The following is a 19,956-nucleotide window of genomic DNA, read 5'->3' on the forward strand; positions in this document are numbered from 1 at the left end:
AGGAGGAGGAGGAGGAGGCGCGCGTCCAAAACCGCGCGAGATCTCGCGCCAAACCCCCGTCCTCGGATCGGCGGGAGTTCTCGCGCGAACAATAAAAAGAAAAAGGAAAAAAGGGAGGGGAAACGAGAGAAAAGGGAGAAGGGAGGGAAAGCGACGAGAGAAAAAGGGCGCTCAAAAGCAAGCGCGGCCGGCTCGCGCGTCGCGCGCAGGCGCAGTGCGAGCCGCGTGCGCAGACGCAGACGAACGAGCGCGCGCGCGCTCTCTCTCCCCCCCCTCCTCTCTCTCTCTCTGTTTCACTCACTCCTCCCCCTCCCCCTCCGCGGCCCCTCCCACCCGGTCGCTTCCCCCGCCGCGGCCGCCGCCGCCGTCGCGCTCGCCGCCTGAGGGAAAAGCCGAGAAGGGCGGGGGGAGGAGGAGGAGCGGAGCCTCCCGCCGCGTCACGTGACGCCGCCAGGCTTTTAATGTTTACATTTGAGGCGGGCGGCCCGCGGCGCCGCCCCTCCCCCGCTCCGGGCCCCGCGCTTCTCCTTCGCCGTCGTCGCCTCAGCCATCCTCGCCTCAGCCTCTTCGGCCTCCCGGCGACCGTTTCGCCTCCCGTCGCGCCTTCGGGGCCACGACGCCCGCCTCCGCCGCCGCCCCCGCCGCCATCACGACGAGCCGTGAGGAGAGGGCTCAGAAGGAGCCGCCGCCGCCGCCGCCGCCGCTCGGCCTAGAGCGCCCGCGACGACGCCGGCCCGCGCCGCCCGGACGGGGAGCCGAGGCCGCCGCCGCCTCCGCCGCCCTCCTCCTCCTCCCCAAGGCCGCGGGGGGAGGCAGCGCGGCGGGACGCTTGGCCCGCGGAGGGGCAGCCGCCGCTGCTGCCGCCGCCGCCCTGGCCATGGAGGAGCTGGTGGTGGAGGTGCGCGGCTCCAACGGGGCCTTCTATAAGGTGAGGCCGCTCGCCTGGTAGGGTCGGTGGGGGGGGGGGGTTGGTTGGCTAGGCCGCAGAGGGCGCTGAGTGGGATGGGGGGGAAAAAAGAGGTCATTCATTAGATCCCAATCCCGCCCCCCCCTCGATCCATCTTTCGCCTCACCTCAAGAAAGTCGAAAGTTGCGCCTTTTGGTCTTTCCTTTCTTTTTTTTTGGGGGGGGGGAGGGTGAGAGGAGGGAGGACCTGGTGATCGCTGAGGGGGGGAGAAGGTCTGGATGGGGGCGGGGGCGGTGGTGGTGGAGGGGGAAGAGTGTAAAAGGTTTGGTCTCTTGAGGACAAGCCTTTAAAAGAGGTAAGAGGGGCTTCCCCCCCCCCCACACACACACAAAATCCCCCCCCCCCGAGTTTTGGGTTTCTCCGGGCTTTCCTTCTCCCATCTTTTATCTCCAACCTAAGTTAACGGTAGAGTTGGAGGGGACCTTGGAGGGCATCTAGTCCAACCCCCTGGTCAAGCAAGAGACCTGTGTCCGCCTTAGATCTCAAAGGAAAAGGTTGGTAGGTTGGGGGTTTTGGGAGAAAGCCTTGGAAGGGTCTGGGGGTGTGTGTGGGAGGGACACACAGGTATACACACACAGGGGGACACACACACACACACCCCACTTTGGAGAATTGCTACAGAGGTTTGCAGGGGTGTTTCTTGATCCTCTCTTGAAAAGGATTTAGCTTTGGCTTCCAAAAATAGGGCTTATACCAGTGTGTGTGTGTAGGTAATGTATGCATGCATATGCATATACCCACATGCATTATATGTGTGTATGTCTATATATAGAGACACACAACTACATATATATGCATATGTGTATATTTGTGAGAACATGTATGTGTACATATGCATATACACACATGCATTATATATATATGTATGGGTATTTCTGTATATATATGTGTGTGTGTGTGTCTATATATGCATATTTGTATATTTGTGAAAACATGCGATACACATGGATTATACACACACACACACACTATATATATATATATATCCATATCCATATATATAAATATATACACATATATATGTATATTGTGTGAGAATATGTGTGTGTGTGTGTGTATGCATACACACATACATGCATATATATATATATATATATATATATATGTCTTGAGTAAATACAAGTATACAGCATCTTGATGGAGATGAAAAGAGGGGGGTGGGATCAGCCGGAGTGAGATAACAGGTTGCAGGTTGAAAAAAAAAAGTTGGGAAGAGCCATCTGAAGACTCTAACTTGAATGAATAGCGATAATAGTAATAATGAATAAAGTAAATCAAATACCCTATTAGTGGTTAGCCAGCCAGATCAGTTCCTTTGAAAGGAGCAGCCATGTAAATTAATAAATAAATTGCATTCTACCAAGAACAGGGGAAACAGTTTGTGTGAAGGTCCCTCTGAATTGCTTTCAGTTAGCTGAAACTACATAAGCTTTTAAAAAGGAAGCCAGGAATGCAGTTTTTTGTTATCTGTGGTTCATATTAGAAACTTACCTTCAGCTATGTGCCCTCAAGTCTGTGTTGAGTCTTAGCAACCACATGGCTTATTGGCCTAGCTTATTTTCTGCTGAGGCAGCTAAGCCTCATCAAGTTTTTAAAAAGGCTCTGGCATTGGATTCTAATGTGCGTACTTTTGTAGTGATTTTTCACAAATTTTGATCGTTTTTTCACTTATTCTCCCATACTTTAAGATGTAAAGCTCAAAGTATCTTTCGTTGCTCATTAAGCAGGCTTATATAACATAAGACATAGGGTTAAGATATAATAAAAAAAGGAAATAAATTTGACCAGTCCAAGTATAATTTGCAGTCTATATCATGTTGTTTTATCAGTTCATCTAATAAGCAAATAATTATGTTAACAAAGAAATGAATGCATGAACAAGGGAATAAAACATCATTTGTGGTGATTCAAATTCATGCATAGACGTTCAAGATAATAATCTTGATTTGTTCTTTCAGAAATACGATGAATTTTAATTTTTAACCTGTTAGATTTGTGCATACTTCACAACATCAAGTTGCAGTGTTGAAAATAGTTTTCCACTCTTAGTATAACTGAAACATAAAGAACAGCTCCTTCTGTAGTATGTGTTTGTTATTTGGGCATTGCATAGTATTTCTATCCTTATAGTATCTTGGTAACTTTGTTTTCAGACTTTGCTCTAAATTTGCAATACCTACCTTTTTAAATGGTTTATTTTATTTTTAGGTGTCAGAATTTAACATCTGACCTAACAAGCTGTTCAGATTAAAATTGCATAACCTGTTGAATTTTCCATTAAAACGGGGGTTCTCAAACTTTGTGATACCACAACTGCCACCAGAGGATTATGCAGGCAAAGCGAGAAAGTCCGGAACAAGTTTTGACAACATTCCCACTGTCCTTGTAAGGTTTATAAGTGTGATCTGCCAACACTGAGCTGCTTGAAATCTCTCTGGGGGTCCTAATCCATAGTTTGAGAATCCCTGAATGAAATAATAAGAAATCAGTTCTGTTGATGTTTGCATATAACTCTGTTCACTTGTATCAAGACAGTTGTGTTTTATTAGTACAACAGTGAATCCTATCACAGCTGATAACTTTCTTTGTTTCTACTGCTTAGGTTACCACAACTAAATTTTGTGCTGGAGCAGCTAGTTTGATTACATTTTTTTTATCAGATTTAAATGCAATAATCTTATCCCATGTACATCAATGGAGTAACATCAGTGGATCTTAATTTTCAAGATAATACGTTTAACGTTAGGATTTGAAAAAAATGCCAGCATAGCCAAGTATATTATCCTTACCTCAAAAGGATATGTGTGTACGTTCAGCATTGTAATTTGTAGTAACTACCATTAAATTTAATGTGGCTTTATACTTTATACTCTGAAGCAGCACAAGAATTTTAGCAAGAAGTTATATTGAACTAAAGTACACTGAAAGCTTTTTGTCCCATATTATAGCTCCCCGTGTGAATTTTGTATTGTTGTTTTTTTACCCAGCCAGTGTGAAATCATCAGGATATGATAGTTGCTTCATTGCAAAATCTACACTTCCACTATGGCAGTCTAATACTTTTGAAGAAAAAATATGTTAGGGCTATTTCATCAAAATATTTTGCCTAGTGAGTTAAACTTGGCTCAAAATGTTGTGTATTTGAGTGTATTTTTTCTCTAGCACCTCACAGTCCAATTTCAACCTTTACTTGCTTATGATGAGCATAGTTCTGTGACCGACAGTAGGCCTAGCTTTTCAGACTAGAGTAACAGCTGGCACATCCATGTCCATGACATATGTGTTTTTTGACACCTTCAATCTGTTCCATAAGTAGCCAGTTGGTTTATATGGATGGATCACTCCTCTCCCCATCATGCTTTGCCAATATAGTATATTTAGAATATAGTATATTTAGAATGAATATTCAAAGTGGCCCTCTTGTGGTAAGACAAATATCAATAACAGATTAATATATAATTTGCAATTAAATCTTATTTCTTCATTTCAGGCATTTGTGAAAGATGTCCATGAAGATTCAATAACTGTTGCATTTGAGAATAAGTAAGTATTATCCTGGAATTGACCTTACCAAGATTTAGCCATCTAAAAGTGCAATGCTGAACAAATTTAGATTTTGAATATAATGTCAATCTTGCATATTTCCAACCTCCCCCCCGAAAGAGGTTACTTGATAAATAAATCCTTTCTTTGATTCTTGGAAGCAATCTGGTCAGGGCAGTGTTGAGAATAAATGCATAATTATTTCCTTTCTACCTTCCATCCTTGTGGCATCATCTTGATGAGCTGCATACATAGAAAATCTCCTCTCTTTCTAGCCATTTTCCATTAATGTTGTGCCTACCAAAACTTGCCTAAGCTTCTGTATCTTAGTTATTCGTAGGAGACCAACCTACCTTCATGTTATATTTATATCCCAAAGAATAACCAGAAAGTTTTATGTGTGGTAAAACTACAGTGAACAGCAGTTCTTTTTCAAGAGAGCTGACTTCAGTACTTACACTGTAAAGCCTTATATTGTTAAAACACTGTCCCAATCTTAATAATAAACTCAGGCTGCAACTTAGTTCTTTTTTGGAAAAGATACTCTGGTTTATTTTTATTTTAGTAACAATATATTGCATCATTTCTCTACTGGGCACTGAGGAAAGCATAATCTTCCCCTTTGCAAGTCCCATTTTTATTCGTGCTAAGCACAAAGGACTGATGGGGCTCTCCGTTCTTTCCCCACCTTCTGACTCACTTAACTATATGGAGTTTCACACACTCCCTTATATGCCATTGTTTATCAGCTGTGATTACCGAGGAAGCGTTTTAAATCCAAGACTGACTTAGCTGTGTGTTTATTCCATTTCACCCAGTTATCTGTGCTTAGTCCCTGGGAAATAATTTTAGATTGTCCATCTTTCCTGAATTGGCATGCTTTTTTTTTTTTTTTGCCTTACTCACACCTGTTACTTTTTAATAGCTTACTTTTTTTTATTGTGTATTTTAGCTGGCAGCCAGACAGACAGATTCCATTCCACGATGTCAGGTTCCCTCCACCTACAGGGTACAATAAAGATATAAATGAAAGTGATGAAGTTGAGGTAAGACCCATTTTAATCTTACATTTTGGACGAGGGTGGAAAAAAAAATTAAGATTTGCCTTTCAGGAGAAAATATTGGCAGTAGTCTTCAGGTGCTTCTTTCTGTTTCTTTTTCCTCAAGCATTTCCTTGGGTACTCTTTTGTTCAATCACAGGGGACAAATATTTAGCATTGGATACTACTTTGGACTCTGACATATCATCAGAACTTAAGGAATGAATATGTGTAGCAGAACGTGGCATCGGCTACACAAAAAGTTGCACCTGAATCATGAAACCGAAATAGGTGTGGTGCCAGTATTAAGGTCCCTTAATTTAATTATCCTTTAATTTCCTCTAATAGCAATGGATGTGATGTTTAATTGGTAAGCTTGAAATTCTTAAGCAAGAATATAATTCGAATAAATACTCTATTACTCTAAAGGATTCATTTTTTAAAAACCACATAGGACTGGCTGTGCTGAATACCTCTTGGACAGAAAGTTCAGTTGAAGTTCTTTATTGTAACAGTCTGTGTATTTCTGTAACCAGACCTGATTGCGTGAAAATCAAAGTGGGTTGAAGATTCTCCCGCTCTCCCCTCAGTTTCTCTGAGGTCCGTCCAGGTTCTCTTTTTCAGCATGCATGGACTTAATACTTGGACTAACTATCGCCATTGACAATTACCATACCACCCACATCCTGAATTGGCCAAGCACTTCTTAGTAAGTTCTCCTTGACCTCATGAGGAGCCTCACAAAAATGCTTCTTAAATATTCTTTTTTCCACTGGCTTTAATCAGAGAGCAGCCATTATGCTGAGCATGGAGAAATTAGGGAAGATGGATAGAATAGAATAGAATAGAATAGAATAGAATAGAATAGAATAGAATAGAATAGAATAGAATAGAATAGAATAGAATAGAATAGAATAGAATAGAATAGCAGAGTTGGAAGGGACCTTACAGGTCTTCTATTCCAACCCCCTGCTTAGGCAGAAACCCTACACCACTTCAGACAAAGGGTTATCTAATCTCTTCTTAAAAATTCCAGTGTTGGAGCATTCGCAACTTCTGAGGCAACTTGCTCCACTGATAAATTATTTTAACTGTCAGGAAATTTCTCCTTAGTTCTAAGTTGCTTCTCTCCTTGGTTAGTTTCCACCCATTGGTGGAATGGGTGAATTCCATATTGAACTGGAATTTCTTCGTTGTCCACATTTTGTACCCAGTTTAGCCAACCTATTTAGTTTGTGTACATTGAACAAAACTGAAACTTGTGTAAATCCCTCAAGCTTCTAGTGGACAAAATCATTTGAGCTTTAACATTTGATTTGGAAAATTGCAATACAAGTTTTTTGTGTATATTACCATCTCATATTTTTTTTACTGAATATTTGGTGGTTGGAATGGGCCAATCTTAACAATTTAACTCTCCTTGTGCTTTCATTGAGCATAAGTACAAGAAGTTGAATATACCTACTGACATGGTTTTGAAGTGGCCCAGAGTTACAAGTCAGTGTAAACATACAAATATATGGAAGGCTTTATAAGGCTGGGATAGCAATAGGAAAGTGCCAGCTTCCATTTCTGCCATGTACCATTGGCCAATAGGAAAACGACTTGCCAGATTAGATCCAGGTTAGCAGAAGGGTGTTTTTCCTATTAAAATGAACTGCAAGCAGCATGGATTCAAGGAGCAATTTAAAGAAGGTTAAAACCTATTGCTACTCTAGGCACCCCTTTTCTGTTTTGTTTTGTTTTAATTTTTCATTTATTTCCTTCTGAAGAGCTTGAGGTGATGTACTTGGGTGTCTCCCCTCATTTTAGCTTCACAAGGAAAATTGGCCTAAGGAAAATTGAATAGCCCAAAACCAAGTGAACTCCATTGTCGTGTGATCTGAACCAACACTTGATCGCACTAGCGATATATTGAGATCTGAGCCTGTGAAATGTAACAAAACAAGATTATTGCTGGATGTTTCATTTTAAAACCAACTTTTTAGTTGGTTTAGTACGATGATGGCATTATGATTGCACTGTGCTATTTCTGCACCAGGTGACAACATTTTATTGTGTAACAATGCAATGTTTTATACTGTGATTTCATTTAGGTTTATTCCAGGGCTAACGAAAAGGAACCATGTTGCTGGTGGCTGGCTAAAGTGAGAATGATAAAGGGTGAGGTAGGAATATATATATATACATATATATTTAATATTTTGCTCTTCTTTATAGCATCTCTGTTTTAAATTGCTATAGGTCTCTCTTTTAGTTTTACTGGATTCTAAATGTGTAGTTAAACCTTCAGTTTAAGAGACCTTTAATTTAGTAGTTTTGGATGCAATGGGGAAATCTTTCCATATGCTCTGTGCATCTGTAAAATCCATTTCCATTTTTTTATGTATGTAAATGCAGGAAATCTATGTGCCTATATTCCCATTTGCCATTTCATATATGGGTAAAATCCCATTTGGATTTAATGGAGTAGCGGCTTTCATAAAGCCCTCTTTCTTTCATTAGTCAATTAAATCAGGGTTTTACTGTAACAAATATTGAAATGAAAAGTAAGCAGTGGGGCCTTCAAATATGAAATGTAATCTTTAAAACATCACTACCTACTTATACAGTGTCTTGGACAATTTGTTCTTTTCCATTAGTTTTATGTAATAGAATATGCTGCTTGTGATGCTACCTACAATGAAATTGTCACAATTGAGCGTTTGAGATCTGTCAATCCTAACAAACCTGCAACCAAGGATACTTTTCATAAGATTAAGCTTGATGTACCTGAAGATTTAAGGCAAATGTAAGTGCAATGTTATTCTGTGTATAAAGTTGTAATCAGTATTCTTAAGATGACTATTGTATTTTCCCCCAACAAGATACTTACGAACTATTTAGTTCTTTTCAATACATTACAACTGTGCATAGATACTTAGCATTTAATTAAAAGGTTTTAAAGATGGTGTTTTTCAGTGTGAAAAAGTAGAATTAAGCTGCAGTTTAATTGCTATATAGTTATCTGAATGAAACCAAATGAAAATATACAAATATAAGTGTTAATTCCCAGAAACAGTTTATGAATCAGTTCAGTATGAAATGTGTCACAGTAGTGAAGGGCCAGCATGACCCTCTAAATTACATGGGATTGTATTTGTTATTGTCGAGGTTCTGTGAACAAAGTAACAGCACATTCTCTAATCATGGACCTAAATTGTTTTAGGTGTGCTAAAGAATCTGCACACAAAGATTTCAAAAAGGCAGTTGGGGCATTTTCTGTAACATACGATCCTGAGGCCCATCAGCTTATCATTTTGGTAAGTTCCTTTTGGATAAGTGGGGTTGAATTCAAATGTTCTCCTTTGCAATAATACTAATCAAGATTTCCCCCCCTCCATTTTAATTCTTTAGTCTATTAATGAAGTAACAACAAAACGTGCAAATATGTTAATTGATATGCACTTTCGAAGTCTTCGAACCAAGTTATCCTTGATAATGAGAAATGAAGAAGCAAGCAAACAACTAGAGGTAAAAGTTGTAACCATTTTTTATAGATGTAGCCACTTTGCTGCCAAAGTAAAGAAACGGAAGTCTGACAGTAGCATAACAAACACCTGTAAATCGTGCATGCTGTGAGGCAACTTTCCCTGAGATGTTCTGGACCATCCCATACGTGTGAATGATGGGATGTGCTTTCCAATACATTTGGGAAAGTTAAGAGTTTTTCATGCCAATATATTGTTTTAACCTGTAGTATGATATTTTGTTTATCAGGAAGACTATCAGTTGTGCTAGAAAACTAGTTCTAACTTGGATAACATTGATCTAACTTCCAACTTCACTGTTGCTCTAACTTTTCAGATGAATTTATAAGTTTTCCTTAACCTGTGTGTTTTCTAAAAAATCAGCATTCCTAGATTTCTGAACAAGAATCACATTGGCTAACCAGTTTGGGGGGATTAAATTCACATATCTGGTGGGCACCTACGTTAGGGAAGGCGTTGCCTTCGAAGAATCCATGTAACTTCATGAATACTGAAATAAATTCATATTATTTGAATATTTGAAATAAGTTCAGTGTGCTAGTGATAGTAACTACCATATTTTTTGGAATAAATGCACCTTTTCCCCCTAAAAAAGAGGGTGAAAATCTGGGTGTGTCTTATACTCCGAATGTAGCCCCACCCAGCTTCTCAAATAGAGATTTCAGAGGCTGAAAGAAGCGTCAGAAAAGAAGCCCCCAAGCTGAGCTTCAGAAAAGAAGCCCCCAAACAGAGTTTCAGAGGCTTTTTTTCTGAAGTTCTGTTTTGGAGGCTTTCAGAGGCAGAAAAAAGTTTTTTTTGAAATGGAATTTCAGAGGCAGAAAAAAAAAAAAGCAAGGCACAGAGCTCACAACCAAGGAACCTATTGCTAAAATTCACCTCTGGGAACAGTTGATTGGGGGTATCCCGGGAGGCCAATCCACCTGCCAATCAGCTTTTTTCTTATTTTCCTCCCCAAAAACTAAGGTGCGTCTTATTCTCCGAATAAGTGTGTCTTATATTCCGAAAAATATGGTAATCTGTGTCATTTGATGTAATTGTTTGGTAGTTGCTAAGAAATTCCCAAATAATGAGCAAGAGAGAACACCCTGTGACCTGTCTTCTTTTTAAAAAGTGTCTCCTTGTGCTGTCATATCGAAGGTTTATGTGTAACCCAGAATGTCCCTTCCAGAGCTCAAGGCAGCTTGCGTCAAGATTTCACGAGCAGTTTGTTGTACGTGAAGATCTGATGGGCCTGGCTATTGGCACTCACGGAGCTAACATCCAGCAAGCCCGGAAGGTACCGGGGGTGACAGCAATTGATCTTGATGAAGACACTTGTACATTCCATATTTATGGGGAGGTGAGTTGCATTGCCGACGCTACTTTCATTGAAATATCCCCAACTCTGAGCCACCGCGGTGTCTCAAAACACACGTACATCTTCCGTAGGATCAAGATGCAGTGAAGAAGGCCAGAAGTTACCTTGAATTTGCTGAGGATGTCATCCAGGTCCCAAGAAACTTAGTAGGTAAGTCAGTCAGAAGGTGTGCTTGCAACCTGATTGCTTTTGAAATAAAGACGGGAGGAGAGTTTCACAGGATGGCTGATATTTTTTTTTAAAAAAAAAAAACATAAATAGCAATTCTGATCAATTGGGCTGACTTAAAATAAAGCTGTAGCTTAATAGGTCTGTTTTAATACTGATTTACAATAACGTGTTAAATTGGCTACAAGGAACTGTTGGCCCAGGATCATTGCTACTCCGTTTCATATCCTGCAAGTCTGAATTTAGTAATCATTTTTTTCTAATGAATTGCCATACTTCACAAAATAAGTTTATTTTCAATCCTGAAAGCAAGGATTTGATTTGAATGTCATCCTTGTTTCATAATGCGTAAAACCTTTTGACAAGTTAAGTGACTGCGGTAATTGGACACAGATTTCTCCTCACAATGTTGATACTAGAGGTTATTGTCAGACTTAATTAAATCTCATCTTAATGGGCATATTTAGTAATTGGTTTCAATCCATTTTAATAAATATTTCCTGCAATTACAGATGTTATCTCTGCATGTAGGAAAATAAACCTTCAAACTTCAATCCTTTTTAAAATAAGTACTCAAGTGTTTTTAAAGATGCCTATCAAAGGGACATAAGCATCTGATGTCCTTGTAACAATAGACTTTCTTTATTGATACAGAAATGAAATATTTGAGCATCTGTGGAAGCATTTTTGGCAGAAGTAACTTGTCGTCCCTTTTTTTCCTAATGTTTCTGATTTGAAGAAATGTTTTCCTGTGTTCTTTTTTATAGGAAAGGTGATAGGAAAAAATGGAAAACTCATTCAAGAGATAGTGGATAAATCTGGAGTTGTGAGAGTGCGAATTGAGGCTGAAAATGATAAAAATATTCCACAGGAAGAGGTACGTGGCATTTGTAATGTTTCACACTAATGCAGAAAAGCAGATTTCCAACAACCGTTTACATTTTTATTACAAACCGGTTCAGGGAGCTGCTTAATTGTTTCACCTTTCGTAATATTAGCTAATTAACTAGACCTCTTGGATCTCTGCAAAGGAGCTAAACTGATCCTGTTCCTCAAAAATGTTATGGCATATTCAGATGTGCCACTTCAGAAAATCCGTCCATTGTCTCATCATGCATAGATCAGTGCAGAGTTGCATATTGGTCAGTATAAATTAAAATGTAGGCTGGGTTGCTTAGGAGAGAATTTTTCTCTTGGCCATCACATGGAACAAGGATGCTGAGGGTTGTATGTTACCCGGTTTTGAGGTCTGATGAAGTGAAGAAGACTGCATTTGCATGCTTATTTAAAACACTGTCATTAAATGTTTAATGACCACAATTGAGCCCAAAATTTATGTTGCTAAGTGAGAAATTTGTGGTGAGTTTTGCCCCATTTTACGACTTGCTGCATTTGTTAAGTGAATCACTAATTTTTAAATTGGTAACACGGTTGTTAAGTGAATCTGGCTTCACTATTCACTTGACTTGATGGAAGGTCTCAAAGGGGGATCACGTGACCCCGGGGCACTGCAACCGTCATAAATGTGAGTCAGTTGTCAGGCATCCGAATGTAAACCACATGGCCATGGGAATGTTTCAGCGTGAAAAGTGTGAAAAATCACTCTTTTTCAGTGCTTTGAACGGTCACTAAACGAACAGTTGTAAGTCAGGGGCTACCTGTACATTGAATACTGACACTAGATTGGCGTGGATGGTGTCCTGCAAGTCATTTGATTCTGGATTTGCTTTCTAGGGAATGGTCCCGTTTGTCTTCGTGGGAACCAAGGACAGCATCACAAACGCCACCGTTCTTTTGGATTACCACCTCAATTATTTAAAGGTGAGCATTCCACTGGCTTTACCTGGCTTCCAGGTGTTAAGCAAAATTATTTAACCCTTTCATTCTTTCTATTAATTAGAGTGGCGCAGTGGCCTAGAGGTGGAGCTTTCGCTTCACAATCAGGAGACTGTGAGTTCGATCCGAGTTTGAGGCAGACATTTCTCTCTTTGGGCACACTGAGAATATATCTGCTTAACAAAACTCTGCATTGGTGGGAGGAAGGGCATCCGGCCATTAAAACACTTCTGCTAGTTCCATTCAGTTGCCCAGACTCCACCCCTCAAGGGATTATGAGTTCATTAAATGATGATGATTCTATTAATTCTCACGGTTGGTATTCATTCCTCAATGAATTCCTGTGCCTTAAAACCAACCAAGACATACGGTAATCCTTTGAATAACCGCAGCTTCTGGTCAATTGCCTCTTTTTTTTTCCTTCCCCAGGAAGTGGATCAGCTCCGTTTGGAGAGGTTGCAGATTGACGAACAGCTTCGACAGATCGGGGCCACATCAAGGCCACCCCCGAATCGCCCTGATAAAGAAAAGGTGTATATGGCTGACGATGGTCCTGGCCTTGGAAGGGGTGGCCGACCTTACAGGAACCGAGGCCACAGCAGGCGTGGGCCAGGCTATGCTTCAGGTGGGTAGCTTGGAAGACTTTGTTCTGGAGTTCTGGAATTTTTAAAAATGGGGAGGCTGAGCCAATCTGAAGACGCCAATGAGCTCTAAAGATGAAAAGTGATTTCTGCACAGAAATTGTGACTCCTTCCATGCTTGTTACCTGGCTCATTTAATTTTGGTTTATCCCATATATCCCACAAATGTTTGCTGCTTTCAATTGAGGCAATAAAAAATATTCAGGAAGTGCTAAAACTTTCATCGACGCAATACTTCAGTCGTAACAATACCATATTTTCCCCCCACTGTAAAATATTACAACAGGAAACCGGTTTCAGCTGGTAGTTCTTTTGGGGTGGTTTTTCCAAAACCTCATAAAAATGGCCTGTGGTATGTCTTGGTTTTTTCAAACTCTTCGATAGGAACTAACTCTGAAGCATCCAATGCTTCTGAAACAGAGTCTGATCACAGAGATGAGCTCAGCGACTGGTCCTTAGCCCCAGCGGAAGAAGAGCGAGACAGCTACCTGCGCAGAGGGGATGGGCGAAGGCGCGGAGGAGGTGTGCGTGGCCAAGGCGGAAGAGGCCGGGGAGGGTTCAAAGGTAAGCTCTCTCTTGTCCAGGTGGTTTTTGTATAGACCTTTTGGGATCTCTGTGAAATAGACACCTGCTCATTCTAAGATTGCCAGCAGTGTGTTTTAATAATAATAATAAAAAGCAGCACTTTTAAACAGGATAGCATAGGAGAGTGTAGAAATTTCAGTCACCTGTCACAGACCAGGCAGCTCTTGTCACAACCCTCCAATACCATTTTATGTTGATTAGGAATAGAGTTGAGTAGGAATAGAAATAGGAATCGGAATAGGTGGGGGAGGGGGAGGAGGAGGAGGATGGAGCTGGAAGGGACCTTGGAGGTCTTCTAGTCCAGCCCCCTGCTCAAGCTGGACATCCTATACCCTTTCAGACATGTGGCTGTCCAGTCTCTTCTTACAAACCTCCAGTGATGGAGCGACCACGATTTCTGCAGGCAAGCTGTTCCACTGGTTAATTGTCCTCACTGTTAGGAAGTTTCTCCTTAATTCCAGGTTGCTTGTCTCCTTGATTAGTTTCCACCCATTGTTTCTTGTTCTGCCTTCTGGTGCTTTGGAGAATAATTTGACACCCTCTTCTGCCCCTCAAATACTGGAATGCTGCTATCATATCACCCCTAATTCTTCTTTTCTCTAGACTAGCCAGACTCAAAATCTGCAGCCGTTCTTCCTATGGTTTACTCTCCAGATCTTTGATTATCTTAGTTGCTGTTCTCTGATAAGATTGGAAGATCAAATTGCTGTTGGTCCTACATTTTTACTTTAGTCCTGTAAAATGTCCAGAAATATATTTGGGGGTACCTGAAGAGTGCCCACATTTCTGTAGAATGTTTGCTTACCTAATAGCCATTTATTAATAATATAATTCTTTCTTGGGCTCTTTCATGATAATCTTAGTGGAAATGGATCACTCTCAAATTATGAATGAAAGGTAGCATTTCCAATTATGCCTTAATAAACACAGGCTGATCCGTAGTTAGGTTTTTTTTCCAGGCAGCTTCAAATGTCACATACCGATGAAAAAAAGGGGGGGGGGAAGAAGAAATCCATAGCTAATAGTAATATTTGTATTAACTTATATACTACATTAGCGCCAGAAGAATATTGGTCAAATGGCCAAACAAAAAGAAAAACAAAGATGGAGAGACAGATTAAATCTGTTACAAAGTCACCTTCCTAAAATCCAAATTTGACATGCAGGAAACGAGGACCAATCAAGGACAGACAACCGTCAACGCAATTCAAGAGATGCTAAAGGGAGAACAGATGGCTCACTTCAGGTAAATTTTGTCTCTTTACTGATACATAAATGAAACATGCTTATCTGCGTGTCAGGATATGTTCTGCAGGGTTTGGTTTTGTTTTTACCTTGCCGTCTGTTCTCCCTACATTAGTCTTTAGTTGTCTTTACTATGCTTCCCTTCATGTTTCTAATTTGCCCACTTCCCAGAAGGTTAAAAGGAATATTTTAGAATACAGGTAGTCCTCGACTTGTGACCCCGATTGAGCCCAAAATTTATGTTGGTAAGTGTGACGTTCGTTAAGTGAGTTTTGCCCCCTCTTACGACTTTTCTTGCCACGGTTGTTAAGTGAATCTGGCTTCCCCATGGACTTTGCTTGTCAGAAAGTCACAAAAGGGGATTACGTGTCTCACACACACACACACACACACACACACACACTGCAACCGTCATAAATAGGAGTCGGTTGCCAAGCGTCTGAATTTTGACCACCTGGCCACAGGGATGCTGCTGTGGTCGTAAGTGTGAAACAGGTAAATCACTTTTTCCAGTGCCTTTGTAACTTTGAACGGTCATTAAACGCACTGTTGAAAGTTGAGGACTACCTGTAGTTTGAGCGAAGGAGATCAGTTTAAGCACATTCAGGTAAAGTCAGCACATGATTTATTTTAAAGCTAATTTGTCATGTTCATTTTGAGCAAAATAATAGCTAACTTACATGATGTATATCGTATATACACTTTTTGTGTATAAGGCACAATGTATTAAATCCAGCAACTTAACTATAAAATGCTACCTCACAATATTCAAATGGCCCGCCTCTTAACTAATATATTTTTCCCAGAGTCTACTTCACTTGGAGGAGGAGAAAACTATTATTATTATTATTACTACTACTACTATTTATTTATTATTTATTTATTAAATTTTTATACTACTACTACTACTACTACTATTAATTTTTAAGACCTCTCCGGCAGCTCTCGGTGGGCACTCCCTAGTGGTTCCAAGGGGTATGCTTTTATGTAACTATAACTTATTTCAGATCAGAATTGACTGCAATAATGAAAGGAGTGTCCACACTAAAACCTTACAGAATACCTCCAGCGAAGCTAGCCGGCTGCGGACGGGTAAGGATCGTAACCAGAAGAAAGAAAAATCGGACAGCGGAGAAAGTCAGCAACCGTTGGTGAATGGCGTGCCCTAACCTGCATAGCTCGAGAAGTCGTATTTCCTAAACTGTTCCAGTAAATCTTATTCCACATTAGAGAAACTTGTTAGGCCAAAGACAAAATAGTAGGCAAGAGGGCGGCAGGGCATGAAATATTAAACAAACAAAAAAACAAAAACAAAAAAAAAGTTCTGTTAGCCTTTTTTTAACATCAGCAGTATGCAGTTTTCTTTTTTTCAAAATAAGACATTATACTTGCATTAAAATACCTTGAACTTCTGAAAAAAAAACACAAAATGCTTTCAAGTACATATTGCACTTCAAACAATGAAAGAATTCCTTTTGTTTGTTTAAAAAAAAAATACTGAACTGTGCATTGGTATTTCTGTTCAGTTGTACCATTTTAACGCATCTGGTCAAAATCACTGCTAAATTTCAATTTTCAGAATAAATAGTGTTTGCGGTAATCAAATTGGGCTTCTGTTTTCAATCTATTAAAACCTCCTCACTTAAAATAAATAAATAAATAAAAAGTAAAATTGACGCTATGCTTTTACGTCCTGTGTCAGTTCACACACACTTTTCGGTTCACCTTTTTTTTTTCCCCCACCCCAATATTTCGGTGAATCCGGATTCTCTGTGTAATGTAACTAAATTGTCATTTTCATTAGCAAAAAAAAAACAAAAACCCACAAACAAAAAAACCACAGTTGTATGGTATGTGCCTTTTTTATATCTTGGCAGGTAGGAATATTCTCTTTGGAAGCAGAAATCAGGGAAGATTTGTTGGAAATGCTGAACTCTTGTTTAACGTTCAGGTGTTAGACCCGCTCAGGGCGCAGGAATCCTTCTTAAGAGCTTGGCGCCAGGTCTTTACAGGTGCCTGCCCCACCTTCTCAGCGCCTCTGGGTTGAGCAGGGAGACCTGAACTGGGTCACCTCACCTGGAAGAGCCCGTGGTGGGTTCCACCTGGAGCCTCTTCAGGCAGAAACATCCGCATAGGAACTTTAAATGTACAATATATATGTAGCAAAACCTCTCCAACAGTTAGTACTTTATTAGAAGAATGCATGCTTTCCATAATTTTTTTTTTCCTCGCATCAACATTGTTGGGCTGTTTATAAGATAGAAACCTATTTTGCACTGAAGATAATAGCAGATCATGTTACTGAAGTGGTGGCTTCCCCCCCCCCCTTCATTTGTTTCTTTATGTTTCTCCCTTTTCAGTCAAGACGGGGGTTTGGGGTTTTGTTTTGTTTTTAAAAAAATGCATATTCCCAATTGTGACAATACAGTTAATGGTTACCGAGGGAACAAACCAGAACTTGTTCATAATGTGTGCCAGCTCTGTGGCCAGAGGACCAATTTAAAAGAATAAGTTTTTTTTGTTGTTGTTGTTGTCGTCATTGTTCACTTCCCCTACAGTTTTGATATTTAAATTTAGATGGGATAGGAAGATGATGGTGTTTTACACGGCTCTTCGTAAAATTCAGGGATATACTGTACTTTGACAGCATTGGATAGATCAATTTTTAAGGTCTCGTTCACAAAGTCGTTTAAAAACTTGTAATGGAAGTTGGTGTAAGGTTTAGTTGTCCATAATTGGGGATGAGGCATGCTTTCTATTTCCAATCATGAATGAAATTTACATGCAAAAATAAAACACAGTAGGACATTTCATTTTAAGCTATTCTGTTTTTATTAAAATTACTCCAGTGGGAGTATTGCTGATTGTGTACAGAATTGTACAAACTGCAGCCCCAGTCTTTGTTGGGTTTTTGTTTGTTTCTGTGCTTTTTCATTTTACCTTTTTTTTTTTTTTTACTTTGCGTACAAGCAAGCATATAAAAATGGCAACAAACTGCACACAACTTAACGAATATTAAAAAAAAGTCTTAAATATTGCCAAACATTAAATGTTAATTTCTAATTATTTATTTTGGGGGAATGTATAGTATTTGAAAACTGAAATTGGTACCTTGCACACATCATCTGTAAGCTGTTTGGTTTAAAATACTGTAGATAATTAACCAAGGTAGAATGACCTTGTAATGTAACTGCTCTTGGGCAATATTCTCTGTACATATTAGCTACAACAGATTGGATTTTATGTTGACATTTGTTTGGTTATAGTGCAATATATTTTGTATGCAAGCAGTTTCAATAAAGTTGGATCTTCCTCTGCTAATGGATGTTGATGCAATCTTTATAAATGATTGCTTTAAACAAATCAACTTGAAGCAGGAACCTGTTTTTTTTTCTTGTGTTGAAATTGGAAACATTGTTTATTCCAGAAGTGTGAAAACTGAAATATTTTCAATTTCAAGAATGGGGCTACTGGTCAAAACGTACATGTTTGCTATTATATGCACTAATTTTACACTCGAGATTGACTTCAGTAAGGTGCTAACTAGATTTGACTTAACTAAAACTGTTAACAGATTAATCACCATTTTCAAATGACATTTTTGCAGTATTTTTGTGCTTTAAATGTGTATCCCTTTCAATTAAAAAAAAATTCACTGTTTTTAAGTATTGGTACATTTTAAAAACAAATTGTAAATCCAAATGTAAGACTCATTTTGAGAATCATGCGTGTTACAAAGGTTTGAAAGTGCAGCAAATGTCTGATGTTTGGGCTCACTTCCTTAATGGTAACCTCACATATGGTCTAATAAATTACAATTATTTTGAAAACAAAAAAAATAAAAGTTTTTTTAAAAGATTGAAAGATATCTTTGAATGGCCACAAGATTCAAGTAAAGTACAAATTGGGCATTTCACTTTTCCAGGCACACAACTGAATTGGCTGGTTTGTTTTCCTTCTTTTCACTAGCACTAGAGAAAAGATAATTGTGAGGAGGGGGGAAAAATGGGGAGGTGACCATATTGTGATCGTACTAATTTGTTCAAGTTCGGAACACGACATCAGTAAGCATGTTCTACACCAAAATAAGATAATTGTACATTGTGTTGGTGACTGCTAATTTCTAGCAAGCTCTACGACAAATAGAATGGATATAAATATTATCTATAGCCATTTCCTACTCCGCCGAGTATCATCCAACAGATATAAAGCCTGCCTTTAATAGCGGTTTAGCATTGTTGGAATGATGCAGTAAGATGGAACCAGTGAAGGCTAAGTGGCCTCGTCTCTCCTTGTTTGAAAGTTTTGCAGTCTTGAACGAGGCCGCGGAGAAGAAATCCTTGCAAATTCAAGGTCTTCCATCTTCTTTAAGAACCTCCTGTTAGGAATTTTGACGGGCCTTCTGAATTGTTTCTTATACTTGACATTTCAAAGGAAATTTTTAGAATTGGCCATTCTGTTGTACATCTATGGAGATTCTCAATCATCTAGGTCAGAGGTCTCCAACCTTGGCAACTTTAAGCCTGGTGGACTTCAACTCCCAGAATCCCCCAGCCAGAATTCTGGGAATTGAAGTCCACCAGGCTTAAAGTTGTCAAGGTTGGAGACCTCTGACCTAGGTCATGGTTGTCCGAAATATTCTTTTTTCAAAAGGCAACGGTTCCTTTCTTGGGATCTTCTTAAAACAACCAAGAAAAGTCCCAATTGCCTTTTGGGAAAAATAACCTTTGGGACAACCACTCTGTTATATAAGTACCTCTTCAGAATATTCCAGTTGTTCTTTTTTACTTAGTTTGTACTTCTTTTCCTTCGTATTTACGTTGTCTTCTGAGGACTGAACGCCTAATCGGTGTTTCTTTCCAGAATGAAGGGTGCTAACCCTATGGGACCAAACAAATCCCTTTATACCTCTCCCTAACCAGTTGTCTCCCCGGCTGCCTCCTTAGAATTTTCCATTAGTCAGAAATGGTGCCCTGACCAGTTCAGAGTTGTGCTTCAGCTTGTCCCAAGTCATCCTATGACAACCCCAACACTTTCAGCCCCT

At 39.7% G+C, this 19,956-nt stretch overlaps 1 protein-coding gene across 3 annotated transcripts; it reads left to right on the forward strand.

Moving 5' to 3' along the window:
- Window positions 1-260: 260 nt before the first annotated feature.
- FMR1 (fragile X messenger ribonucleoprotein 1) lies at window positions 261-18,233 on the forward strand. 3 transcript variants are annotated; one of them, XM_058196938.1, is made up of 15 exons: window positions 261-928; window positions 4,458-4,510; window positions 5,463-5,556; window positions 7,647-7,718; window positions 8,193-8,341; window positions 8,759-8,852; window positions 8,947-9,063; window positions 10,249-10,419; window positions 10,509-10,587; window positions 11,373-11,482; window positions 12,340-12,426; window positions 12,871-13,066; window positions 13,503-13,646; window positions 14,834-14,913; window positions 15,920-18,233. In XM_058196938.1, the coding sequence occupies exons 1-15, from the start codon at window positions 878-880 to the stop codon at window positions 16,079-16,081; spliced, it is 1,659 nt and encodes a 552-aa protein (XP_058052921.1). In that variant the 5' UTR covers window positions 261-877; the 3' UTR covers window positions 16,082-18,233. The 3 variants fall into 3 exon arrangements, with proteins under 3 accessions (XP_058052921.1, XP_058052920.1, XP_058052922.1); XM_058196937.1 differs by having other exon boundaries at window positions 265-928; window positions 13,467-13,646; XM_058196939.1 differs by having other exon boundaries at window positions 268-928; window positions 13,467-13,646; window positions 15,971-18,233.
- Window positions 18,234-19,956: the final 1,723 nt, after the last annotated feature.

The sequence above is a fragment of the Ahaetulla prasina genome, chromosome 11 (assembly GCF_028640845.1).
Source record: "Ahaetulla prasina isolate Xishuangbanna chromosome 11, ASM2864084v1, whole genome shotgun sequence".
NCBI lineage: Eukaryota > Metazoa > Chordata > Lepidosauria > Squamata > Colubridae > Ahaetulla > Ahaetulla prasina.